Consider the following 22860-nt stretch of genomic DNA (forward strand, 5'->3'; position numbering starts at 1 on the left):
CGTCCCTAAGTTATATAAAGAGAGATAAATTACGGACTCAATTTATAATGATATGCTAAGTGAAAAGTAATGTAACATGAGCTAAATTAAAGAAGAATACCAAGATCTTAAATTGAAGTCTTCACTCGCTTTGAGATCTTTAAACTTGGTTAGCATAATATGTACAAGAATGTATTCGTGCAACCTCTTGCAAAACAAAACTCCCAGAGAACTTTTATAGATATTGCATATTGGCTAAGGTGCAGGCCATTATGCCTAGGACCCCAAGTTGATTGGGTCATATATATATATGTTAGGATCGACGGTCGCGGCTAGAGAGGGGGGGTGTGAATAGCCGACCCCAAATCTTCGTTTCTTTCTACAAGTTGACGTTAGCGCAGCGAAAAATAAAACAAAGAAACAAAGACAAGAAGATCAAACCTTAACACGCAGCGATGTAACGAGGTTCGGAGATATACTCCTACTCCTCGGCGTGTCCGTAAGGTGGACGAAGCCTATCAATCCGTCGGTGGATGAGACCCCAGAAACCCGGCTAATAATCACTCCTTCTGGGTGGAGAAACCTCGCCACAATAGCTTGCAACAGCAATATGGAAATACAAAGAAGAGCAAGAACAAAATACACAATGAATGTACAAATACTCGCTTGCCTTCTCGTCGACTGAAGTCCCGGATGAAGCACCAACTTCACGGACGAATGCCAACAAGCAACTCAGTCAAAGAAGCTCACCCGAAGCTTCGGAGCTCAGCAAAGCTCAAGAGCACAGCTTTCAGAAGAACAGCAGCTCAGTTCAGAGGAGGAAGAAGAAGTAAGAAGTAGCAGCCCTCGATCTCCTTTTATAACCTCGATATCACGAGCCAACTGCGAACACGCAAGCAAAAGGCGAATCTGAAGCCGAATAACCTGGCCGTTGAGTCACGCGGCTAGTCTGAACCGATCGAGGCTCCACCGATCGGTCCGAGTTCTTCGATCGGTCATGGAGACCGATCGGGCTCTATGCTGATCGGTCCCCGGACCGATCAGAGAGTTCCGCCAGTTGCCCTCTCTGTGCGTACCTGATCGGTCCGGGGACCGATCAGGCTTCTGATCGGTCCCGGACCGATCAGTGTCTGAGAAGCACTAATCGCTCGATCGGTCTCCGGACCGATCAGAAACTCTGATATCGATGGATCGGTCACGGACCGATCCGAGTCTTAATTTTGCCCAAACCAAGTTCAAACCAATATCCGGTCAACCTTGACCTCTTGGTACATCATGCTTAGCATCCGGTCACTCCCTTGACCGCTAAGACTCCCCACCAAGTGTCCGGTCAATCCCTTTGACCCACTTGGACTTTTCTCTTCGTGTCAAGTATCCGGTCACTCCCTTGACCTACTTGACCTTCTCAACACCGATGCCCGATCACCCTTGATCCATCTGGATTTTCCTGCCGGCTTCACTCATCGGGACTTTCACCTAGCTTCACTCACTAGGATTTTCACCGCTTCACTCACCAGATTTCCAATCTGCCGGCTTCACTCACGGGACTTTCCAAGCTGCAGCTTCACTCACTGGGACTTTCCTTGGCTTCACTCACTGGGACTTTCCCACCGTCGCTTCACTCACGGGACTTTCACCTAGCTTCACTCACTAGGGTTTTCCAACCGCCTGGCTTCACTCACTTTCCCTCTTGCTGGCTTCACTCACCAGGACTTATCATTCTGGCTTCACTCACGGGACTTTCCACATCCGGTCCAGAGAACGAGCTACCGAGCCCTCTCTGACCACAGTTCGGGGAACGAGCTACCGAGCCCTCTCCGACTTCCATCCGGTCCAGAGAACGAGCTCCCGAGCCCTCTCTGACCATAGTCCGGAGAACGAGCTACCGATCCCTCTCCGACTTCCCATGTGCCAAGCTTCCATACTTGGACTTCTCCGTGCCAAGTCTCCATACTTGGACCTTTCCCGTGCCAAGCTTCCTGCTTGGACTTTTCACCATGCCAAACTCCCTGCTTGGACTTTTCACCATGCCAAACTCCCTGCTTGGACTTTTCCCGTGCCAAGCTCTCTGCTTGGACTTTTCCGAGTCAGGTCAACTCACCTCGGGTCAACCAGGTCAACCTTGACCACGGGTTGCACCCACAATCTCCCAAGCTTGTATCCTTGTAAAACATCAAGATACAACTTTTCTGTTCACGTCAAACATTGTCAAACATAACTCGTCAAACATCAAAACACAACTCGAGTCAAGTCAACTCGAGTCTGGTCAACCAGGTCAACCTTGACCTAAGGTTGCACCAACGATATATATATATATATATATATATATAGCATGCGAAAGCATCCGGACTGAACTCGGGGCCCATGGTCCAGGTGTCTGAAATGAAACCGGGTGCTAGACTCATTTAGTATTTTTTTTAAAATTTTTTAATTTTGTTTTAGGGTATATTATATGTATTTAGGATTCAAAATTTTAGAATTTAGGAGTTGAGTTATAACGGGTTTGAGTCAATAAGATTTTTCCTCTAGGGTTCATACTTTCCTTTTGATTTATAGTGTTCCAGATTAAAAATTTTAGATGTTCATAGGATTTATTATATGTATTTGTGGGTTAATATTTTAAAATTTAGAGGTTGTATTATAATGAGTTTAAGCTAATAAGATTTTCCTATAGGATTAAGGCTTCACTCTTTAGTTATAGTGTTCAAGATAAATAATTTTAGATGCTTACGGGGTATAATATAGATATTTAGGATGTTTTAAAACATATTTTATTTTTATTTTTATTTTTTAAATTAAGAAAAATAGAGTCGAGGTGTCTAGATTTAATCTAGGCGCTCCGACCAAAACTAAAAAAAACAAATCGAGATACCTTGATTAATTTTAGGCGCCTCAATTGATATGTCACATATTGTTCCATATGGAACGGTCCGCAACATATCATTATATATATATATATATATATATATATATATATATATATATATATATATATATATATATATATATATATATATACAGTTTTGATAAAATGCGGACCTTGGCATGCGGATTCGTCCGCAACCATAGAATTTGATTTTTTTTAAATATTTTGTTTATTTTTTAAATACAACTTCTTCTCATTTTATTCTCTTCGTTCACGCCGAAACAAACGTGCTCATCGCGCCTCCACCCTCGCGGCCCACCGCCGACCGGCAGCCGCGCAGCTGGCCTCGCGCCCCGCCGCCGACCGACCGCCCCCGTCGCTGCCCCGGCAGCCTCACGTTCGGTCGTGACACGCCCGGAATCCGGCCGCGATCGCGCCAAATTTCGGACACGATCGCGACCGGAATCCGACGTGCGATCGCAGCCGGATTCCGGCGCGATCGCAGCCGGATTCCAGTCGCAATCGCGGCCGCGCCGGATTCCGGCCGTGATCTCGCCGGAATCCGGCACGATCGGGTCTAATCGCGAGCGTCCAGTCGCGATAGCGTCCGGAGTCCGGCCGCGATCCCCGACGGGTTCACCCCTTGGGCTATAGTGTGGATGGGTCCAGGCGGCCGGAGGTCGCCGGCCGTGGGCAGATGGCTGCGATCCCTAGCTTCGTCGGCGACTCTGTTAGCTTGTGGCGTCGGCGAGAGGAGAGCAGGCGCAGCGTGTGGCCTCGGCGAGAGGAGAGCAGGAGAAGCAGGAGAGGATCGCGAGGCCTCGGCGAGATGAGAGCAGGCGCCGCGTGTGGCGTCGAGGAGGATCGGGGCTTCGGCGAGAAGGAGAGGATCGCGGCTTCGGCGAGAGAGAGGATCGCGGCTTGCTTCGGCGACGAGAGGAAAAGAAAATAAGGAAAATTAGGAAGCCGCGATAAAAAATAACGAGATAAATATAACACGTGAGTTGGTCTGTATAGTTCCGTAGAAAAATGTCCGTAGGATATCAATTCTCTCTCTCTCTCTCTCTCTCTCTCTCTATATATATATATATATATAATTGATAGCCTGCGGAGCTTCTCCTACAGAATGCTACGGATTACTTAGGAGGATCGCTTGTGGGGAGGAGGGGTTCGGCGGAGGATGATCGCGTGTGGGGAGGAGGGGTTCGGCGGAGGAAAAGCAGATTTGGGAAAAAAATATGACACGGATTTTCTTAAAAAAAAATATAATTACGCGGATTTTTCCACCTAAGCAATCCGTAGGAGAAGGTCCGCAGGCTATCAATTCTAATATTTAGAATTGATAGCCTGCGGACCTTCTCCTACGGAATGCTACGGATTGCTTAGGTGGAAAAATCTGCGTAATTATATTTTTCCTCCGCTGAACCCGTCCTCCCCACAAGCGATCCTCCTCTGCCGCTCTCCTTGCCGCCGCCCCACACGCGATTCCTCACCTACGCCGCGCCCTTCCCTCCCTCGGCTCGACGTCAACCCTCACCGCGACGCCGCGCCACAGCAGTCCCTCGCCGCGACCTCACCAGCCCTCCCTCACCGCGCCCTCCTGCGAGTCTAGGTTTTCCAGTCGTGCCCTGCCCTCCCTCACCACGACTTCGACCGTCACCTCGCCGAGCCTCCCTCCCTCGCCGGGAAGAAGTAGGTTTTCCCTACACTGCGACGAAGCTAGGTTTTCCCAACACTGCGATGAAGCTGGTGAGGGTGCGGCAAGGGACTGCTGTGGCACGGCGTCGCGGTGAGGGTTGAAGAGGGCAACTGATGTCCAAGATGCACAAATCCATACTAGTTTTCTAAGTGATGTACTATGCTGAAGAGGGAAGGTGTCGCAGTTAAATTTGATTGTATTATGCTTTGTTTCTTTGATTCATTGTATTTTCTTGGCGAATCCAATTGAAAATTTTGGGTTTGTTTCAAACCAAACTGAACTGGTTCGTTTGATTCATCTTTGGACTTCGTTTGGAATTTTTTGAATTATTTTTGGGTGTGTGGAATTGTAGTCACATGGATGTGGAAGAGTTATATTTCAAACATGTATGAAGTTTGTTAATATCTGTACAGGATATGTTATTGTAAAATGATAATAATCTTTGTGGTGTGCAAGTTCTGGTAAAGATAAGTAGAGAATATGAGGATGTGTAGTTGGTAAATTCTGGATTACCTTTTCGTGTGTTGATTGCTTGTTAATGGTTGTGTGCTGGGCTTGTATGGCTTATTGAAGATGTTTGCAGTGTCGTGCCAAGGAATAGGTGTGTCGTTTCGTTTTTATCTTTGATTGGAGTTGGAAGCTTTTAAAATTTATGTGGGTACTTGATGATGTTATGGTGGAGCTTTCGTGCCATGGTGTCCGTGTAGAAGTTGAGGAAGTGTAGGGTGTGTTGGGAAGTTTTAGCTAATGTTTTGTTAGTGGATAGTCTGCAAAGAAATTGGTTTCAAGATTTATGAAGCCGCGGAATTCTTAGTATTTGCTGGATTTCATTATTGTGTTGTTGGCTGTGGATTTCTTATTTTTGTACTCATGGAGGCTTTTGAAAAGGGCAACACCTTCTCATCAGATATAAACTATTGAATAATCCATAGTGTAACAAAAAAAACTTCTTTGATCATCAACTATATTTTTATTTCCTGGAATATGAGATGAAGTTTGCCTTTCAGATGATAAAATTCAACCGATACCAGAAATCTAAGAAAAAAAATTAACTACAAGAAAATTTTCAACCCAGACATAAACCTGCATTACCAAGCAATGTACATGGGGAATAGACTCCGGCTTATTGTTGATATAGTTATTTAATTAGCTTAGAAGTCACAATCAAATAGCATATAGATCTCTATAACATGTTCAAGATCCTCTTCCGGAGATTCAGTTGCTAAAACAAAGTAGATTGCAAGAGGAGCCAACTGCAACTACAACCCATGCACTCCAGAACTGTGAACAGGTAGCCCAACCTGCGAGCACAAATGAAGACAAGTGCATAAAATTTTGCTATTCTAATCTAGGAAATGCAACCAAATCAAACACCATATAATAGATATTACCAGATCATCCAAGTTTGAAACATTTGAAAAGAGAGTACATTTCAGTTCTTTTCCCATATACCGCATGCAAGTTGTAAGCAAGTCATTGAATTGTATTTCAACAACTAAATATCAAAAAGTAAAGCACCAGTTATCTACAAAAATTTAAAAAGCAAGTTAGTAATTATATTTGTATTACTGAACTAGCTCAATAAAAGAAAGATGAAATATACTTTACAATTGTGCAAATAAAGGAAATAGACGATTACCAGTCGTCATAAATAATTACAAATATCCTACCGCATGTTGTTAGAACCTGCAACCATAAAGATAATTATTAACTTCATTTTCTCAATAATCAACTATAATTTAATAAAATAAAACCTTGATAGTACCAGCTCTAGATGTCAAATCTGCTTCATATGTGTCGTCAATGTTGTTATGATAATTATCTTCAGTTGATCTGACAGTCGACACATCGTCCGTCATATTTACAAAATATAATATAATAAAAAGAATTTGAGTTTGCAAGTAAAATTATAATAGAAATGCAGAATTAATTGGCACATACCTTTGTTGTAAAATTGGGCAGTTGCGCTTGTCATGTGACACACCTCGATGTCCACATCCACGACATATCCTGGACTTTGAGATTGACTTCTCCTTTGATGATTTCAATCTTTTCCCACATCCCTTTGTTCTTACTGAAGAAGGATCAATAATACCAAGACCTTCCTCCATGGATTTCTTCCTTTTATTTCCATCACCGCATGTTTTACTAATGTTTATCTCTTGAATTTTGTTGTAGATACAATCGAATTGTTCTTCCAAGAAGTTTGTCCCCTCATCAGTCAAAGATGCATCATCAATTAACACTGAAGCTTTATAGGATAACCTCGAGTGTCTCGACATCAAAAATCTTTTTGGATCTGGATCATCGACGAACTTTTGCTTCCCCAAAGCATATATTGCTCCAACCTTTGCATCTCGTGTCCATCGTTTGAGTATATACGTATCAGGCAAATGAAACACTTGGTTGATACGAAAAAATGCTAACATATGTCTGCATGGAATGCCCTCAAACTCAAATTTCGTACAACTACACGATATATAGTCCCTCTGTTTGTCATGCGTAAGCATCCTTGGTTTGGAAGAAGAAGAACTTTGAAATTTCATCACATGATAAACCACTGAGTCAGCTCCTGTAAATGCTGATTGTACATAATAACCATGACTATCGGTCATTTCACTTTGAAACTCCAGCCATTTCTTTTTTGTATACAACTTAACTATTTGAGTTTCCATTGGCCAGTTTGTATTAATCTTGGGATGCTCATTCATATCAACATGGTCTGCAACTAACTCATTATGTCTTTGGTGTCTCAATGTCCTATTGAAACGGGTGATAAAATCCATCAATAAGTTCTCATTTGAAATATACCTCTTGAAAAATGAATGTGAGCTTTCAGATCTCTGACTACTTGACATTCCAGCACAAAATACATGCCTAAAATATACCGACACCCACTTGTGTCGCAATTCATACATCGAGGATAACCAATCATTTTTCTCCAAGTTAGCACACTTGATAACCTCTTCCCATGACTTCTCAAAATAATCAAGTGTTGTAGAATTTGCAATGACATTCTTTATGCTTTGATAATGATTTTGAAAGGTCAAAGGGTCTAATTTATCTGAAAATTTATTCAGTAAGTGCCACAAACAATATCGATGCACTGTCGTTTGTGGGAAAACTTGTGCAATGGCTTTCGTCATAGCAGGATCTTGAACAGTGATGATAACATTTGGTGGACCCTTAGGCATGGCTTATATGAACTTCTGAAGTAACCAAACAAAAGATTCAATTTTTTCATCACTTAGAAACCCACAGCCAAAAAGAATTGTCTGATGATGATGATTAACTCCTACAAATGGTGTCAAAATCAATCCATATTTATTGGTGTTATATGTTGTATCAAATACAACTACATCACCAAATACACTATATGCCCTCCTTGATACATGATCATCCCAAAAACACCTACTAAATTTGTTATCTGAATCAGTCTCGTAATCAAAGAAAAAAGATGAATTCTTCTCTTGCTCAGATGTAAATAACTCGATCAGTGTTTCGGCATCGATACCCTTTTGATCATCTTTTAGGGTTTTCTCAAAGTTTCTAATATATCTTTCTGTGCAACCTACCCTCTCAGGCCCTCCATATTCTATCTCTAATAATCGCATTTGTTGACAAGTTAGTATATTGGCCTCTGAAAACTGTTTAGTTAATGTTTTCTTTGCTGCTGAAACTCTACGATGTGAGCGTAGCAAATGCACCTTTGAGGGAGTCGAGAATGGATGATTATGGATTTCTATGAAGTTACTGACAACCCAATTAGATCCGGTCTGTTTCTTAGATAGGGCAATATTTGACTTACAACCTGTTCTAACTGTGCCACGTGCTCTTTCCCTTATCAGTTGATCAGTTTTTGCATGTTTAGCATTCCGCATTAGATCAGTATGCCCTTCTTTAAAGCATACAATTTGTTTCCACATCACTTCGTTTGTTATCTTATTTTTCTTGCTTGTGTTTATCCTTGAACTAAATCTGGCTTCTCGTGCATATTGGTTATAGAATGAATATGCTTCCTCTAGCGATGAGAATTCCATCCCAATTTTTGACTTTCTAACATCTGCAACTTGAGGAATGTATTCCTGATCATCAACTCTATTTTCGTCCATTTCTGGAAATGTCACATTATATTTGAGAACAAATAAGTATACAAATAAATAAAAATGATAACTTATTTCAATTTAAACTCAAAATTACAAATTTCAAATCATTTGATAAAAACTAGTTCTTATTTCAATTTTAATTTCTACCATTTTTATTTTTTGTCTACTTTGATCAAAAATATATCTAATTAGTATCACTATCGGAATTTCAGAAAATGATTGACCAAATCAAATCAAATAGTCATAACAATAGCTTGGTGAACCATGATATAGAAGGAAATGTTTTACAAATAAAATTAGAAGAGACTGAACCAGAAAAAGGAACATGATATATAATTATTCAATCAAATGCTTCATCAGTCATACTATTTTTAATCAATAATTTAAATATATTTGTAACTCAACAAACATGTGTGTCTAAATCTACAATAGATTGAATAGGAAAAATGAAATATATATGTATGTGAATGGAATACAACCAAAATTATGTAAGTATGGTTAAGAGAGTTTACACCATATATATATATGTGTTGGACATAATATGACAAATCCATGGCTGTGAGTATTCTGTGTGAGTAAATGTAAATACCAGGTTAAGTATAACTAGTTTCTCAGAGAAGAAGTTAGATAGAAGCAAGAGGAACATATGATTTGATACCAAGTTATGCACCATAAATAACAGAACTACTAGAACCAAGAAATATAGAGATGAATGCTCTGTTAAGACTTACATAGTTATACAGTTTTGTTGCTGTCACTAGTTGCAGAGCCTGCAGAGATGAAGCAGAATTAAGATTTTCATATCCAATGCAATACCAGCACTACTATAACAAAGAAATTCTCATTGGCTGTGAGTAAATAAGAACTCACGGTGATGGAATAGAAATGTCGTCAGGTTTCAAAAACCTCTGAAATAGAAATGTCGGCAGGAGACGGATCGGCGAGCAAGGAAAAACTTAGCTTCGTCGCAGTGTAGGGAAAACCTACTTCTTCCCGGTGAGGGAGGGAGGCTCGGCGAGGCGACGGTCGAAGTCGCGGTGAGGGAGGGCAGGGCACGACTGGAAAACCTAGACTCGCAGGAGGGCGCGACGAGGGAGCGCTGGTGAGGGAGGGCTGGTGAGGTCGCGACGAGGGACTGCTGTGGCGCGGCGTCGCGGTGAGGGTTGACGTCGAGCCGAGGGAAGGAAGGGCGCGGCGTAGGCGAGGAATCGCGTGTGGGGCGGCGGCAAGGAGAGCGGCAGAGGAGGATCGCTTGTGGGGAGGAGGGGTTCGGCGGAGGAGGATCGCGTGTGGGGAGGAGGGGTTTGGCGGAGGAAAAGCAGATTTGGGAAAAAAAAATATGACGCGGATTTTCTTGAAAAAATATAATTACGTGGATTTTTCCACCTAAACAATCCGTAGGAGAAGGTCGGCAGGCTATCAATTCTATATATATATATATATAAACATTTACTTTAAGTTTAGATAATTTAAATTTATTTATTAATTTTTTAATTATATATTTTATTTTTAAAAATCTAATCTACTTTTTCTTTTTTTTATTGATCTCTTAAAAATGTACATTCTAGTAATTATAGATCTCATGTTCTTTTCCTCTCTTATGGATGTTTCTATATTCTTTCCTCTCATCAATCTTATGTCATTTCCCTCCTTTATTAATCGACGGTAAAAAAAATTATAACTCTCACCCTGAGGCTCTCCAAGATTATCCTATACACATTGGAAAGAACGTAAATGTAAATCTAAGACCGATCCTGAGGTATATCATCTGGGGTGATAGCCTAAGACCTCCGATTTTTTGGGACCACCAAATTTGACCTATATATATTATATATTATATATTATATATAGTTAGATTGTTTTAATTCAAAAGTTAAAAAAAAAATATTTTATTAGATTATTTTAATAAAGGTCCAATAAATATATATATATATATATATATATATATATATATATATATATATATATATATATATATATATATATACTATTAGACTATTTTAATAAATGTCTTAAAAAATATACTTACCATTAAAATTTAAAAAATCTAAAAATGAAAAGAAATAAAAAAAAAAGGTAAACGGTCCTTTTTCTTTTCCAAGATATTATTTGTTGTACAACATTTTTTCATTCATTTGTTTATAGGAGTAAGAAGATTCTAAAAAATGAACGTCAACTTTCTCTCTTCTTCTCCTTTCAATCTCTTCAATTAAATCATAAAAGTCTATTCTTCAATTGAAATTTTAATTTCATCAATATTATTATTCATCCATATATAAATAGCTTGACAATTTTATTCATTGAAAATAATGTGTTATAAAAATTTGATTTTAAAGACATCTACTTCTCAAAATGTTAAAAAATTTAGATTTTTTTAATGATTATTTGATATATTTTTTTATTTATAGGTATTGTACTTTTTGGAGAAGGTCAAGAAATATAGAGAATCGTGAGAAATATATTTTATATAAAATTTATCATATTTTAAATAAAATATATTGATTTTTAAATTTTACTACTAAACTCTATATGTCAGTTTAAAACAAAATTCTAAACTCCGTTTTTCTCTTTCGCCAGAGAGCATTTTAGCATTACACTTTTTACATGGAAGAATATATAAGCCCGTGGATATTCTCACCTCTCTTATATTACACTATTATTCATGGATGGATGTTCGTTTTTTTTCTATAAATGGTCTCCTTTTTCTTACTTTTTCTTTTCCTTCTCTATAATAAAATGTGGAAATTTTTAATTCATTATTAAAGTAGTATGTTAATTTTTTAAACATCAAATTATTATTTTTATTATATAAATGAAAAAATGACTATCTTTAATTTCTGTTGGTATTTTTAGATGATTTTTTCTTTTTTACAGTTAGCATGTTTGAATCTTGAACACTTTTTTGAAATAGGAGATATTATTTGATACTAATAGTTCAGATTTATTTTTAGAATTATTTTTTAAAATAAATAATAAATTCCGAATTAAATAATTTTATAAAAAATAAATTTTAATTAAAATTAATAAAGTGTGTAATAATGTTTAAATATTAAATAATCTATATTTTATTAATTTATTTTTTTTTATCAAAACTTGAATATATAATTTTGTTGGTAATTTACTTCTCAAAAATTAGATTTTTTTTAAAAAAAATAATATTTACTTTAAAAAAAAATTGCCTAGGGCCTCTGAAAGTTGCGACGGCTGGATATTGCCCTTACAACCTTATTTTATTTGCCTTCAATCAATTGAAAAAAAAAAACGTTCAATCAATTGTTTGGGCACATGCAATTATTGTGAAGGCAACAACTATATCACTAGTCAATAAAATTTATTTTAGCCAACCGCAAAAGTCTTGACATTGACTAAACAAACCTCCAATTGCCAAAATTATATTCACTAAAACCTCATGTTTAATTTAATTAACACCATAATCAATTGAATTGTCAAGTCAATTGAGGTTCATTTTTAGTCAATTGAGTTGATTATTTTTTTTTTAATCGACTTGCAGAAGTTTGTGAAGTTCTACTGTGTTAAATCACATGACTAAGATTTATTACGCCACAATCGAAAACTTTATTTATTATTTTTTTATATCAAGTATTTAGATTTTACAACTCAATTAATTTTGAGGTAGATGACTTAGTCCCACATTTCTTCCACCAAGTAAATCTAGGAAGTACAGGGATGGATGACTCCTAACGTACACAATTGAATACTTTAACCAAGCTATTAAATAGAGTACCTTCAACTTATCATCCATCTCCTTTATACATATTCTAACTACCTACACACTACACATTTGATGCATTATCACAAAAACAAATCAAATCTAAATTACACCCCACGTGAAACACATGATCAAAATAACTAATTAGCTAATCTAACCAAGTGAAAGTATCATTGCACTAATTAATTCATTCCGGATCAACTTGCCCAAATCATTCATTCTACATAAACAACCAATGGATGACAAAGACGAAGAGATGTATTGATAGAACAAAAGAATTACAAATGAATATATTATATATATATATATATATATATATATTGTAACATGTTAATAAGCCATACATATAGCACCACCCATTAACTCATATTATATATTTCCAATCCTTAAACCACGATTTGTTTGAATTACATATCTATTTCATCATATTCATGAAATTACCCAGCCATTACGGCAAAAATAACGTGAACTTTTAGCTACACGTCAAACCCAGCCACCAACGCAGTCAACTAACTCTTCGGATCAGTAGATCACGACATCGCCCCCGCCGTCGCGCCGGCGGCGAACCGCTCCGACGCGGCCTTCCTCACCGTGGCGTCGGCGTCGTAGTCTATCCCGGGCGACGCCGAGGCCGCCGCCGCCAGTTCCTTCTCGCAGACCTCCGGGATCGCCTCGAGCCGGCCGGACCGCAGAACCTCGCCGTCGCAATAGAGCCCCGCGTGCTGCTGGTCGTGGGACCGGACTCGCGGGGCGCCGAACACCGATCTGTTCAGACGGAGCACGGACTGGACCAGCTTCTGGACCGACTTGGCGAGCCTGGACCGCTTCCGGCGGGATGACTGCGGCTGAGCCATGCTGGCGGCGGCGGCCGCGGAGGAAAAGGAGGAGGAGGAGGAGGAGTGCGGCATGGAGAGGCAGCGGGAGGAGGAAATGGCGGAGTCGAGGCGGAGCATGAAGGAGTTGAGCTCGAAGGAGTCGTAGAGGGAGCTGCCGCAGTCCCACACCTGCCTTTTATTGACGTCCCTGTCCTCGGCGATCGCCATGTGAGCTAGAGAGATGTTGGAGCAGTGGATAAGAAGGAGGAGGAGAGAAATGGACTTTGTGTCAAGAGAAGGGAAGGAAGAGGCTTTACAGGTGGACAGAGGAAGGACCTAACGCGTTTGCGAGGTAAACGAAGAGTCACGACCTCTCCACTCCCACCATTAAATACCTACCTCAATTCTACGCACGACATTTATATCTATCATATAAATAATAGATATATATATATATACATAATGAACAAAGAGTTTTTTTAAAATATATATAAACAATCTTACGATATTTGAGATATACATATACCGTAACTACTACAATATTATACCAACTACAATTTCATAACTATAATTACTACAACATAAATATTGTTCAACAAAACAAGTTAGTTTAGCAACTTTGAAATGATAATAGCTATAACTACAGAAATAATAGCTACTACGACATGTGACAAATGATAATAATATCAAATAATATATTTAAAAACTACAAGAGATTAATGGATAGTACCATACGTCTTTGATTGGTGTTATGGCTAAGCCGATGCAGGCTGTGCTACGTTCATTTCAGAAAGTCTTGTTCGTACACAATCATGGAAGAATTTCGCAACTAAATTCAAAGTGAATATTTGAAAGCCAGTTCCATACTAATTTTTGAAAGCATTTTTCATCAGCGTTCGCATTCGTTATTTCATAGAAACGCCAGAGTGATAACGGACACACCATGTTATTTTGCATATATGAGCTACATTACACTAACATAGAGCATCGGGATAAGGAAACGATCTTAACCCATTGCATACTTCTGGGTCCAGCTCCTAGCGGTAGTCTCATACTTGTTCCGATCAGTTTTGTAGATGTGAGCAATCTCAGGAACCAATGGATCATCAGGGTTTGGGTCCGTCAAAAGTGAACAGATCGAAAGTAAAACCTATAAAAGGTCACGAGTACCCATCATGGACTTGGGAACAGATTTAATAGTAGAAGACGATAAGAAATCGGATACCTTGGAAATAGTTAATGCAGGACTCCATTGCTCCTTCAAGATGTCCAGGCAAATGCTGCCGTTGCTGTTAATATTTGGATGGTACACTTTGGTCCTGAATGCAACCTGCAAGAACCTCCCAAAGTTAAAATTATGTCTTCACTAGCTCGATTCAGCTAACTACTAAAAGGAGACCTACCGAATCATGAATGTTTGACAAGAACATGAAAGAGTTTCTTCTTCTTTTTTTTTTTTTTTTGAAAAATAAAAAAAATAAGGTAGAGACTCCTACTGAGCAAGTACATATAATTAAGTTCTGTTAAGGCCTACATACAAGGAAGAAATTACTTTCAAGATACCTCAATCAAGAACCCATTTTACGTGGCAAAAAAAAAACTTGATCGACACTCAAACTTACAAACTAGCAACTAGACCCTTACGAAATTTAAGCTCCAAATATGAGAATTGGATGTTGAAACAATTGAGTTAAATTTCATGCCATCAGAAACTAATAGGAAATGAAGTAATGATATCATGCTCTTTTTGAGTTTGGAGGTCTAATTCCATAGAAGATAAGGCTGTTTCTTTCTAAAGTTAGTATAAGCTTTGTTGGCAGATAAGGGTAAATCCACTATTTAATTTCTTCTCATCAACCACCTCATTAACAAAAGCTCTTTAGAGCTCTATTGATCCAAAGTCTCTATCAGCACTACATGGAACCTTTCCTCATTTAGTAAACAAATAAAAAGTTCCAAGTCCGAAATCATCTTTCACTTTGGTATAGTGAAAAATACATTTTCCAAATCAAGTACTACAAACTAATTAGTTGCATGAACATAAGATGGAAAACTTGACCACCCACCTACTTGCAAATATAGGATCAATAATAATAATAATAATAATAATAATAATAATAATTATTATTATTATTATTATTATTATTATTATTATTATTATTATTATTTTACATAGGAAAAAATGGACAAACTGAAAAAAAATTATTCATGAAGAGCTATGGCCAAAGGCCAAAGTAGCAACCACTTTATCTGTCGTCCATCTATGGAGAGCTAAAGAATTAAACAGACACGATACCAAGTACAGAAGTCAAAGCAATAAGCCTAAGCAGTTAAACAGTTGCTGATGCTCATCGTACCTTGGGTGGTTTGAATGGATAGTCTGGAGGAAAATGGATGGTAACTAGAAATACACCTCCAGCATAAGGACTATCTGGCGGACCCATTATTGTTGCTTGCCAATGGAACATGTCTTCAGCAACAGGGCCTATTTCGACACAAAGTCAAACAAAATTATGTAAACACAAAATCATAATGGCAATGCAAAGGAGATAGCAAAAGCTGATGACAGAGCAAGATCAAGTTCTTTATTTAAACAACCACTGAAGCAAACTAACGAGAAACTCTCATAAATGAAAATGAGCAATGCTAAGAAAAAGTTAAAATAAAGCATAGACATGATATGAAGCAAGCGTCTAATCTTTTCTTTACCAAGACATGATTTAAAGCCTAAGGTTGACACATAAGGCATGGTTGTCAAGATCCATATACACAAAAAAATTACTGAGCCTTTCAGGTATATATCATGAAGGGGAGCCTTGGCGCAACGGTAAAGTTGTTGTCATGTGACCAAAAGGTCACGGGTTCGAATCCTGGAAACAACCTCTTGCAAAAAGTAGGATAAGGCTGCGTACAATAGATCCTTCCCCGGGACCCCGCATGACATGAGCTTCGTGCACCAGACTGCCCTTTTTTTTCAGGTATATATCATGACTAGCACAGTCAATGATTTTTTAATTACAGGAAAGGTTAATCCCCAGTTAATTTTGCATATTTTGTTGTAACCAAAAGCATGCAGCCTCATTTTTTTAGTTGTCTAAGTTTGACAATGTTTGATGTAAAATTGGTCAAATCTGAACCGTCGCTTTTTGCTAAGTAAATTACAGTGCCAAATACATTAGAAATATTAACTGAAGATATAAGATTCACGTAGCTGACCCCAAATACTTTGAGTCAACATGTCATTATGGTGATGACAACGAAGACATTACACATTCTAGTTGGCAGGAAAAAGAAAATACTTTTGAAACAATAAGATTTAGATCACTGTAAGGAATAACTCATGTCTAAGAAACTAAAAATGACCTTATACATTGCAATCACCTTAGATGATCTTTGATATAAGTGATATGCAAAAACAACTCAATGATGACAACGACAATGACATTGCACATATTAGCCAGTAGAAAAAGAAAAATACTTTGAAAATATATGATTACCTAGAGCATCATATAAACAAATCATGTTTAATAAATTAAAAGACATGTTAATATTACAATCGCCTTAGATGGTTCTTTGGTATATATCTCATCCTTGATTTCAGCAACAATTTCTAGTATCTACAGTACACAGACTCTTGATCCACCTGCATGGACCTATGTCAACACAACATGGGCACCCTGTTTTAAAAACTATTTTGTGCATGCTAGTACACGCGATGATAGGATCTTGGTCCTAACAATTATAACAAGATTGACTATAATTCTGTTAAATTAGACATTTTAAATATTGGTATTTGTTATAGAAAATAATATATTTCATGTCATCATCTGAGAAAGCTTTCAATTGTATTTCCTTTTAACTCCCTCCCAAGTAGACAAAGACTTGTTAATTATTATCTTTATCAACAATCTTATAATTATCATTCATGTTAGACAAGTTGCTACTTGCTATGTAAAAATGAAAAATTTTAAAAAAAATGTTTGTATATTTCACATAGTTACTATATACTAGTTTCATTTATTCTTTATGATATTGACATGATAGTTTTTAAATGTACATAATAGTACTATGAAAATTTATATATATGATAAATTACAAATGTCAAATATAATTTTAAAATATTTTAATTAAATTGTAGGATCTTATTGGGCAAAAGGTCATACGTTGATCTCAGGCGCCCCCACACACGGCCGGTCCCACAACCATTTGTAAAGAGATAAATCAGGAACTGAGCAAGTCACCACATGAGAGAGTATTTCTCCGGGCTTCGTCGGGAATAGACCCTTACTTGATTTGGCAATTCTACCATATGGTGACCAACTCAACCAAGCTCGGGGGCAAATTGCAGGATCTTATGAGCCTATGCTCGAAGCTATGATCTAAACCTATGGAACTTTTTTTTTGTTCTTAGAAAGGATCTCAATACTAACAACCTTACTCCATTTAAGTGACATAGTGACATGTGTAACATTGTCGAGACACAAGAAGCTTTCATCCATCAATCGTGAGGATTCCAAAATGCTATCCTCATTTCTATCCAAATAGTGCAGTGAAGAAGAAATGCCAACATCCCATCACTTCCTCTTTGAGCTACAAGAGTGGAGCACATGATTTTCCATGTTGTCTTCCTCTTCTAGATAGAGCAAGGGTTCTTCTTTGAGGAGCAGTTAAAGAACTCTAGAGAGTGAAGCAACAAAATGATTCTCCAACATCCTCTTTTTCACTTCAAGATACAAGGATGACAAATGATTCTTCATCGACACCTATTCAAAACATGTAAGTCAAGGCCAAGGTAAGTATTCCAACATTCTTAGTCCTCACTCATCTCCTCTATTTCTTCTTCTTCTTCCCCTCCTTTGTTTCTTCCTCCTGCCTATTCCAACATTCTTAGTCTTCATCCACTCCTCCATTTCTTCTTCTTCCCTTCCTTTGTTTCTTACTCCTGTCTAGGATCAAAACCCCAAAACCTATGCTAAGCTTGATGATATTTTCCCATTTATTACAAAATGATGTTAAATTACTTCATACACCAAGATCCATATACGTGTCGAAAGTATTTTATCACAAATTTATATTTAAGAAGTATTTTAACACAAAAAACTCAAAAGTATCAAGCTACCAATGAAGCAAATTGCAATATTGTCACAGGATAGTAATTTGTTAAACAACTAATGAACAGTACGGGCACGTCCTTTAGCATCCAAAATTCCAAAGCCTTGAAGTAGAATATCCACTATGTATGATCACAAATCTTGTAGAACAAAGGCATCATAACATAAGCTACCATTATTATATTAAATCTTTTGATATCATTATATACGTTACGGATCCCATGAGTGAACTAGGTTTTTCTTGGTATTCCTTCTCAGGCTTCTATTTCTTCCATTAGGAGGGATTTGGGAAAGACGGAATAGGAAGATGTGCTTCCAAAAAAAGAAGATACTGGTGAAGAGGAAGTTTGTGAAGTTCAACAATGCATTGGGACATCTATTGATGTACCAGATTGGCTAATGCTCCCAGGTTAATGCGATTCATTCCATAATGGTATATTGATCAGTCGGGTACAGGTTGAATTAGGGGAGGTAAAGGAAACATTACAACCAATGATTGCATCATGAAACTCTGGATGGTAATTACTTGTTTTGAAATCCATCAATAGAGAAGATCATTAGATGAAGGCTCAGCAGGTATGTCAATGGCTGTTATGGCTAGGATAGGACTTGGAGTACAATTTGCATCCAATTAATAAGGTTTAGGGAAAAATGAAGCTATTATTTTGGATGAGCTTGAAAATATACACAGTTAAATATTTTAATTTATCAATTTTGGAAAAAAAAACAACTATCCAGAATCAGCCAAAATATATTTAATTAACCACAATTATAAATTTTATTATTGTATATGATGTATTGATGTGACATATGCTTTCTTTTCAAATGAGATAATGAATATGCTTAAATTCATATGAGTAAATTTTTTATAAAAAAAAAAGGAAAAAAACCCTATGAAATGGGTCAAATTTCCTCATGCACTATCATTGTTTTTTTATTCTAACATATCTTGTAGTAGTTGATAAATTTAGCATATGGATAGAGACATAGAAATGATGTTATGGTTGGGTTGGGCTTTGAAAATAATACTAAGCACAATTTTGAGTTTATCCAATGAACAATAGAGCAAGACAACAATATAGACTAAATCAAGCCTCTAAAGTCTCAACAACTGCTCTCTACTGATTTAGTAAGCACATCCTATAATTTTTTAAAGTACATTTTAAACCAGAGCAAACCAACAATTCAATTGGTTCAGAGTCAAATCAAGGTATAATTAAAAATAGAGTAAAAAAACAGACTAGTTTGCAATAAGAATGAAATTAATAAACAAATTATACTGGAAAAGGAAGAAACTAATAGAATGTGGATTGAAAAAGAAAACATATGAATCATATTACATATGTAAAACGAAGATCATGCCAGTAATAGAAAGAAAATTTCATCTAAATAACAAAAAAAGCTAAATATACAAATATGGAAACCATACAACAGAAACTATTAAAATGGGTTTCTCTACATTTTACTTAAATTTCTTCTCATTGAGGGATGCATAGTATTTGAAATACCAATTTTCCTATGAGACATATTAAATTAGAAGACTCAGATCAGTTGGAGTGGTCAAATAAGAGCAGCTGATCAGCATGTTCAACTACTGTTCTGGTATTGAAACCCTTGATTACGACAAATGGATACAATTAAAAGCAGGGCAGCCCAGTGCACAAAGCTCCCGCCAATACGAGATCCCAAGGAAGAGTCTATTGTACGCAACCTTACGAAGTAGCAGATAAAAATTTCTTCCTGAATTAACACTATTAAAGAAACATTAACTTTTACAGTGAAGAATAATTATATGTCACTTGTCATGCTAATTCAAGATAATATGGACCTTTGTGTGCCGAAAAGAAAAACTATAATGGTCAATATGCTAAAAAACAGCAAAAAGATTTAAAAGTTTTGACCATAGCACATAAAATAGGGTCCAAGATAAGGATCTATATAAAACGAACTCGGAATGAACAAACGAAGGAAAAACGATTTTAGTCCTGTAACTTGAGTTAGACTAATCTAGGGATGAGAGGCAAACTGCAACTTCCAGAATACAATTTGTGCCAAACTAGTGAAGAGTTGGGACTAACAGCCAGACTTAAATTTCCAGAATATAAAATAGGTTTCTGGTGAGATTTTTTAGACAATCAACAAATCAGATAGGAAGGCTTAAACCTTGAAAATAGATGGTGAGTAACGCACTCCAGTTAGCTTGCTGCAAAAATAGAATATTAATAGTCTCATTAAAGACCCTATTGACATTTGAAAAATCCTTACAACCACTTATAAGTTTGCAGCAATGTAAAGAGATGGAAGTTTTGCTGTCAGGTGAAAGTGGTAAGAACTAGGATCTCCACCTCTAGGCATATATTAGCAGCTTGTGTAATGTGTCTATTAATCTTAAGGAACTTATTGTAGGATAAAGTAATCAAAAGCCTTGCAGAGTAAGAAATAGCATCCTTCATGTTTGATTTGAAATTTATTCACCCAATAAAATCAGACAAAGCAAGATGATTATTGACAACAAACAAATGGTAAAGAATATACATGGATGGAAAAGAGGGATAAGACCTCAGAAATGGAAGTCTTTGCATCATGGGATGGAAAATAATAAGATATAAATGGGAAACATGAAAGTCAAAACCATAATACAAGAGAATCGCTTTAGTCTTCAGCAAAAACACATACATCAATTGTAATCTAGATTGGACTCTGACATTTTTTTTTATCATTCATCTCAAGAAAACTATAGTTAAAAATACTCACAGAAATGCAGGAGCACACGCTGCCTCACTGATCACTCACCAAGGAGAAGATGGAGAATTTGTTATTGAATTTAATTACAGAACAGATAGGAAAAATAGTCAATGTTACGAATCATCTAAATATTAAGGAGCAACATTTTGGAAAATAATAGAACTCTTTGTTATAAGGTCCTGTATAAGAGACACAAAGGATATCAATCTAGTTACCTGCACTGCAATTTCCAGGAGGATCCATAATAAGATCCTGTAGCTCCTTCGTGATTCGAATTGAAGCCATTGCAGAGGACTTGGTTTAGTAACAATTGCAGATTGGCCCAACAATAAAAAGAGAGACATGGGTCTAGTGATGCAAAAAGAGAAAGAAAAGGTACAGAGAGTTCTCATGCACAGTTCGAAAGGGGAAAAGAAGAAAGTTTGTTACACAAACACCATGCCAAATTCTGCAAGGGGCATGTAGAGCACGTGTACCGTGAAAATCAAAGACGCAAACAGACATAGAGACATTTGGTGTTCTAGCCCACATGAGAAAGCAAATGAATAGCACCTAATATGCGGAGCAAAGTTACACATGCATACAAAAAAATGTAGTGACAATCTGTTCTTTTGATCCCTCTGGTCTGACACCAAGAAACACATCATGTTATACATGATGTCCTGACATAATCTACGCATGCTATGTTAATGCTAAACAGAACGTATGGAATTATGACCCTTTTGCTAACTATTGCTCTTTCTCCTTTTTTTCTTGAGGGATTTAGTGAACAAGGTTTATGGCATGATATTATCCATTATATTGGAAATGTGAACTAATAGCAAACAGCCCAACAAGAAATATCTGATCAATTCCGGATCATTCCCGGAATCAAATAACACTAGACAATTGTAAGTTGCCGCACCTATGATAATTCGAACGATTAAAAAAAAAAGATCAAAAAGAAGAAGTAAAAAGAAAGAACTATTTCGTAATCCAGAGAACGCGGGACACAAAAAGAAACACCTTTACACGAAAAACCTAATTAAAACTTCCACTTCAGCAACGAGATCTCACGCAGAATCAACACCCGATACACGCGTATCTCAAACCCTGCACAACTTGTCTCAGTTCGAACCAAATGCAAGCTAGAAGCGAGCTTTTCCCATACATCAGAGAGTTAATCTGCACATCTGGAATTTCCTTAAATCAAAAGTACCTGCGCTGCATGAAGTAGGGGGATCCTTCTGCAGATCCTTCAGCTCCTTCAAGATCCGCTTGGACGCCATAGCAAAATCGCCGGACCGCTGCAATCAAACGCGGAATCGATCGGATCGCCATAAGAAACGCAAAAGTTACTCGAAAAGCGCCCCAAATCGACACAAACAACGTACCTGCTCGAAATGTCTGATCGTCTCCTCCTCACTGAAACACGAGTCAACTGCGAAGGCCGAGAGAGAGGGGAAACGAAAGGGGAAGGTCGAGTATAAAATGCAATAAAGTAATAATTACAAGAATAAAAATTTAGCAATTTACTATTATAGAAACAGTAAAATTCTGTGAACCTTTATTTAGTTTTTTATTTTAAAATAATTTTATTTTTATAAAATTGAAAAAAATGATTTAGTGGTTGCTGTTGAATGAACACTTAACAAATATATTCGTCAATTGTAATGAACAAAAAAAGGTGAGATCAAAACAAAGATGATTATATTTTAGAAAACATTCAAAGAATGATTCTTATTTTTGTAAAATATTACATATATAATTAAAGTTTCAATCAAATAACAATATTTAAAGTACTTAAAAAATATATTTTATAAAAATAAG

General features: G+C 37.1%; 3 protein-coding genes across 4 annotated transcripts; all 3 read right to left on the reverse strand.

Moving 5' to 3' along the window:
- Nucleotides 1-5508: 5508 nt before the first annotated feature.
- Nucleotides 5509-9962, reverse strand: LOC122008170 (protein FAR1-RELATED SEQUENCE 5-like). 2 transcript variants are annotated; one of them, XM_042563788.1, is made up of 7 exons: nt 9521-9962; nt 9382-9420; nt 6486-8658; nt 6310-6377; nt 6184-6230; nt 5936-6069; nt 5509-5845 (listed from the first exon to the last, which is right to left on the reverse strand). In XM_042563788.1, exons 3-5 carry the CDS (start codon nt 7736-7738, stop codon nt 6211-6213), a joined length of 1341 nt encoding a protein of 446 aa, XP_042419722.1. In that variant the 5' UTR covers nt 7739-8658; nt 9382-9420; nt 9521-9962; the 3' UTR covers nt 5509-5845; nt 5936-6069; nt 6184-6210. The 2 variants fall into 2 exon arrangements, with proteins under 2 accessions (XP_042419722.1, XP_042419723.1); XM_042563789.1 differs by lacking the exons at nt 9382-9420; nt 9521-9962 and having other exon boundaries at nt 6486-9374.
- A 2761-nt stretch (nt 9963-12723) lies between these two features.
- Nucleotides 12724-13533, reverse strand: LOC122011819. The gene has a single exon (XM_042568206.1). The coding sequence runs from the start codon at nt 13421-13423 to the stop codon at nt 12911-12913; it is 513 nt and encodes a 170-aa protein (XP_042424140.1). The 5' UTR covers nt 13424-13533; the 3' UTR covers nt 12724-12910.
- Nucleotides 13534-14040: 507 nt separating this feature from the next.
- On the reverse strand, nt 14041-22556 carry LOC122008172 (ubiquitin-conjugating enzyme E2 10-like). The gene is made up of 5 exons (XM_042563790.1): nt 22425-22556; nt 22250-22337; nt 15553-15680; nt 14421-14525; nt 14041-14345 (listed from the first exon to the last, which is right to left on the reverse strand). The coding sequence occupies exons 2-5, from the start codon at nt 22317-22319 to the stop codon at nt 14202-14204; spliced, it is 447 nt and encodes a 148-aa protein (XP_042419724.1). The 5' UTR covers nt 22320-22337; nt 22425-22556; the 3' UTR covers nt 14041-14201.
- Between the last annotated feature and the right edge of the window lie 304 nt (nt 22557-22860).

This window comes from Zingiber officinale, chromosome 8A, assembly GCF_018446385.1.
Source record: "Zingiber officinale cultivar Zhangliang chromosome 8A, Zo_v1.1, whole genome shotgun sequence".
Classification (NCBI taxonomy): domain Eukaryota; kingdom Viridiplantae; phylum Streptophyta; class Magnoliopsida; order Zingiberales; family Zingiberaceae; genus Zingiber; species Zingiber officinale.

Coding starts and splice junctions, on each gene's coding strand:
- LOC122008170 (XM_042563788.1), bottom strand. CDS start 7,738: ATGCCTAAGGGTCCACCAAATGTTATCATCACTGTTCAAGATCCTGCT. Junction 6,378..6,485: donor TGCCCAATTTTACAACAAAG/GTATGTGCCAAT, acceptor GTCGACTGTCAG/ATCAACTGAAGATAATTATC. Junction 6,231..6,309: donor AGATTTGACATCTAGAGCTG/GTACTATCAAGG, acceptor TTATGGTTGCAG/GTTCTAACAACATGCGGTAG.
- LOC122011819 (XM_042568206.1), bottom strand. CDS start 13,423: ATGGCGATCGCCGAGGACAGGGACGTCAATAAAAGGCAGGTGTGGGAC.
- LOC122008172 (XM_042563790.1), bottom strand. CDS start 22,319: ATGGCGTCCAAGCGGATCTTGAAGGAGCTGAAGGATCTGCAGAAGGAT. Junction 14,526..15,552: donor ATCCATTCAAACCACCCAAG/GTACGATGAGCA, acceptor AGGTTCTTGCAG/GTTGCATTCAGGACCAAAGT. Junction 14,346..14,420: donor CTGCATTAACTATTTCCAAG/GTATCCGATTTC, acceptor GACCTTTTATAG/GTTTTACTTTCGATCTGTTC.